We start from the raw sequence: 4895 nt of genomic DNA, 5'->3' as shown, positions 1-4895 counted from the left end.
AATAGTTAACGTTGTGTTATGGTAATGAGCTTGAGGCTGTATTCACGATCCCGGATGGCTCGACGCAAGAAGTTAACGACCTCAGTACATGCAGAGCAGCAAGACCACTCATGGTCTGTAAAGTTCATCATGTTCTGTACACTCAGTGTGTGTATGTATGTATGTATGTATATATATATATATATCCAATTAATATTCAGACAAATATTTGTGGGGAAAAAGTTGACATTGCCCCATCTTTCAAGAATCTCCGAGCTCTAAAACGGCAAAATTCTCTCCCAGCCTCATGTCAAAATGTGTAAAATAGCCATGAGACTAGCGTATAAAACGACAGTTCTTCCTGCACCATGGCAACAACCCCCCTCCCAGGGGACTGCACTACCCCACTGTGTTGTATTGAAGGGAGGTAAATACTGCTGACCGAGTCTTTAGTGAGTGTCTTGTCTGTCTTCAGCTGGGTCAAGACGCTGTCCTGGTCTCCATACGACCTTACATTGACTCTACAGAAGAGAGGAGGACACAAACAGTTTGTTTTTGACACACACACACACACACACACACACACACACACACACACACACAGCTAATTTGATCTCTCTCAGACAACCGTACCTGAGGTTGTTGGTGTCAATGAGGAAGAGGAAGAAGGGCTCCACACCGCTGTGTTTGCTGAGCGGACACACCGCAGTCTCCTCCGCCTGGAGAACAAACATTAAAACACAACCTTGCCACAACCTTTGAGAAACATTACATTAGGCCTATATGAATCCTACCCTGAAAGAACATCTCAAGAACAGCAGACCCTTTTCCTTTCTTCCTGAGCCAATCAAAATTCACCTAGACCTATCGTCAAGTTGCTAGGTAACATGACTGAACAACATTGTTTGTTATCAAAACAATAACAAGCGACCCGGGGAAAGGTTTAAAACGCCCCGTGACACGGTTTGTGAAATTATATCAAATGTGAGCAAAAATCACACAGTAATAGAAGTCATTTAGTCCTTTTCCGTTTCATCTCGAAAAGCTGTTTTCTTTGCTGTAAAACTGTTCTCTCTCTGGTATTGCTGCTCGACAGCAAACGTGCAAAGCCTATCAGACTGGCGTGTGTGGCCTGTGTGCTCTTGGTTATACCAGGGATTAAATGTTAACCAACTTTACTCACTCTGCTCCAATGTATCAAATGTATCAAGTGTAAGAGCAGAAGACTGATCAGGGTCTGCATCCCTCACTCGCCATCACGGCTACAAACTGATGGAGGAATAGATGAGCAGGAAGAGCTGACGGAGAGGAGCAGGTGAGTGAGGTCAGGTACGGGATGAGACCGGCGGATGACAGCACACGTGATATGAAAGTGAAGTGAACATTGTTGGACCGGCGCATATAAGAGACTAGTTGCTGTTCCTCCCCCCTCGTGTAATACCTCGCGCTGCTCCTCCCCCCTCGTGTAATACCTCGCGCTGCTCCTCCCCCCTCGTGTAATACCTCGCGCTGCTCCTCCCCCCTCGTGTAATACCTCGCGCTGCTCCTCCCCCCTCGTGTAATACCTCGCGCTGCTCCTCCCCCCTCGTGTAATACCTCGCGCTGCTCCTCCCCCCTCGTGTAATACCTCACGCTGCTCCTCCCCCCTCGTGTAATACCTCACGTTTCTCTTCCCCGTTCACTGAACCTTCTCCCAGCCAGGACAATGGCAACAATAGAAACCAAACAACATATATACAAAGCAAAAGTCTTACTTCCTAATTATCCGCTAGCTATATGTGAAACGTAATAATGTAGTTAGCTAGTTTAACAGGCAAAAATGACCTAAGACTAATGTTAAGTAAGGTAGATTCAAGTCTTTGTGGCTAGCTAGCCAACAGTAGTAGCTAGCTAGCCAACAGTAGAAGCTAGCTAGCCAACAGTAGTAGCTAGCTAGCCAACAGTAGTAGCTAGCTAGCCAACAGTAGTAGCTAGCTAGCCAACAGTAGTAGCTAGCTAGCCAACAGTAGTAGCTAGCTAGCCAACAGTAGTAGCTAGCTAGCCAACAGTAGTAGCTAGTTAGCCAACAGTAGTAGCTAGCTAGCCAACAGTAGTAGTTAATTAGCTACAGTAGTAGCTAGCTAACAGTAGTAGCTAAAGTTAGCCCTATTGAATAACTATGGGCTTGCGATCTACGCTCACTACAGTGGGTATCGTGGGCCGGCAAACATGCCAAAAAGAACACATGTATTTATTAAACGTATTAAGACAAAATATTGTATTCTGGGAACATAGAGGTGAATAGGCAACATTTGCTTCAGATCAAATCATTTTTATACTTTTTTTTTTTTACCAACGTTTTTTTCATGGGTTACTTCATATTTCTGTTCATACTTTCCATCGACGCGTGATATTTTGATATGTCAAAATACGAACAAAAAATATGGAACAAATGGAATACACATCGGAGAAGTGCCCTTCACGCCCTGTTTCACTTTGATTTGGACTCATGCTTGACCCTCCAGTGCTCGGAGCGCAGTAGATTGCATTTTGAGAAACACCAAATGTCTCACATAGTAGTCTATATCTCACCTTATCTACTTGATAGTGAAACCAATACCATGGTATTGTTGAACAGTCGATTTTGATTGGCTGGCGGGTCGTTCTAGAGAGTGCATTCATTTCAGATAACGGAAGAGTTGCAAAAGAGATTTGGTTTGATGAGATCTACTCACTGTGTAGGACAGCACTCCATTAACACGAGACTTGGAGAGACTGAATCCCACCTATATGGAGAGAGAAAACAATGATACAATTCACTAACTGGAGACAATATAGCCAGAGATGAAGCTGCACACACATCAGATGTTCTTACAGGGTGCTTGCTGTTGTCCTCGGGCAGTCTCAGGGAGAGAACCTTGACGTCCAGGGTTCCGTTGGCAAAGAAACCAAAGGTGTTGAGATGAACCACAAACCTAGAGTCATTCTGAGAGAGAGAGGTGGAGGGAGAGAGAGGAGGAGGGGAGGGAGAGAGTGGGAGGTGGAGGGGAGAGAGAAAGAGGTGGAGGGGAGAGAGAAAGAGGTGGAGGGGAGAGAGAAAGAGGTGGAGGGGAGAGAGAAAGAGGTGGAGGGGAGAGAGAAAGAGGTGGAGGGAAGGATGGGGGAGAGACAGGTTGGAGGGAGGAAGAGAGGGAGGTGGAGGGAGAGATGAAGGGGAGAAATGAAGGGGAGAAATGAAGGGGAGAGACGGGTTGGAGGGAGGAAGAGAGTTGGGGGAGGGAGAGATGGAGGGGAGAGATGAAGGGGAGAGACGGGTTGGAGGGAGGAAGAGAGTTGGGGGGAGGCCGATGAGGGGAGAAAGAATGAGGGTGAGAGGGGGCATTTGTTATCCAAGTATGACAAATATCAATGTGAAAAATGTATCAATTTATTTTTTTACCTTTATTTAACTAGGCATGTCAGTTAAGAACTATTTCTTATTTTCAGGGGCAGGATGACAGATTTGTACCTAGTCCACTAGGCTACCCTGCCTCCCCATCACGGGAACATCGAGGGTGTAGACAGTGTATCTAGCTGAAGGCGTTAACATCTCAGCTGATGTAACGTTAGCCAGCCAGCTAACTAACCAACCATTTTCTAGTTGTTTAGCTGCAACGTTTCTTTGACAGTCAAGTGGAAAAATCAGAGACACATTAAAAGGTTGCCTAGTTAGCCAGCCAACTAAATAGCTGGCTAAGTTAAGTGATTAGTAGCAAACAGTTGCAGAAATCCCCTGACGTAGGTGCTACACGTTAGCCAGCTAGCTTAGCTATGGCTGAAAAGGGAAAAAAACATTGCTACCACTATCCCAAGTTTGCATATTATTGGCTATAAGTGCACATTACCTGAGAACACACAGTATATGAAGTAACGTTAAAGCAAGGTTGGTGTTTATTTTACCTTTAGGGCGAGTTTGTGTCTTCTTGCTTCGCAAAAGACCAGCACGAGTACGAAAACCGCTAAACCAACGCCCCCATGTCCTCCCATGGTAGCTCACTAGACGGCTGGTAACGAATAAAGAATAAAGAATAAATTATATTCCTTGATAACGAGTGAAAAATATTCAATTTACCCAAACTATTTTGCTTCCCTAGTTCACACTTCCTGGTATCATCGCTACCTACACGTCACCAGAGTAACCGGTGCCCACTCTGCTGCGGTGCTCCCAGGCGGAGGGAGGGTGCAGGACAACACAAAACACCAGCTAAGGTTTTAAACAAGTCTTCTCCAAAGACTGAATATCGTTTCCTGAGAAATAACTACTGTTGTAAATGTTTGTGCTCAATGCATCAGTCAGGTTTAGACTAAAATAAGTCAGTCCAATATGATTATGATGGTGACTGCACTTTGTGACCTGTGACCACAATAATCTCCTAATAACAGTTTTTCTTAATTCAATTAAATATTTGATGAATGAATCAGATAAATGTGTTTGTGTAGGGATAATGACATAGAAATATTAAAAGCTTAAAAATATATACAAATACCTTTATATACAGTGTAGTCTACTATTAATCAAATCAAACGTTTATTAATCACATGCACAGAATACAGCGGGTGTAAATGGCACAGTGAAATGCAAGCTCCTATACACAAAACATATCTCCCTTAAAGCTCTGAGGAAGGCCGTGAGGCCGAAATGTAAAGCTTACTAAAGAGCAGTGATACTATCAAGAGCAGTGATACTATCAAGAGCAGTGATTCTATCAAGAGCAGTGATTCTATCAAGAGCAGTGATTCTATCAAGAGCAGTGATTCTATCGAGAGCAGTGATTCTATCGAGAGCAGTGATTCTATCAAGAGCAGTGATTCTATCAAGAGCAGTGATTCTATCAAGAGCAGTGATTCTATCGAGAGCAGTGATTCTATCGAGAGTGATTCTATCGAGAGCAGTGATT

The 4895-nt window shown here is 44.1% G+C and overlaps 1 protein-coding gene across 1 annotated transcript; it reads right to left on the bottom strand.

The window, feature by feature from the left end:
• Positions 1-289: 289 nt before the first annotated feature.
• On the bottom strand, positions 290-4168 carry LOC127931970 (protein GPR108-like). Its single transcript, XM_052526127.1, has 5 exons — positions 3898-4168; positions 2834-2944; positions 2694-2744; positions 613-698; positions 290-500 (listed from the first exon to the last, which is right to left on the bottom strand). The coding sequence occupies exons 1-5, from the start codon at positions 3982-3984 to the stop codon at positions 290-292; spliced, it is 546 nt and encodes a 181-aa protein (XP_052382087.1). The 5' UTR covers positions 3985-4168.
• Between the last annotated feature and the right edge of the window lie 727 nt (positions 4169-4895).

Source organism: Oncorhynchus keta, chromosome 10 (genome assembly GCF_023373465.1).
Source record: "Oncorhynchus keta strain PuntledgeMale-10-30-2019 chromosome 10, Oket_V2, whole genome shotgun sequence".
In the NCBI taxonomy this organism is placed as follows: domain Eukaryota; kingdom Metazoa; phylum Chordata; class Actinopteri; order Salmoniformes; family Salmonidae; genus Oncorhynchus; species Oncorhynchus keta.
This window is presented reverse-complemented; position numbering and strand designations above follow the sequence as displayed.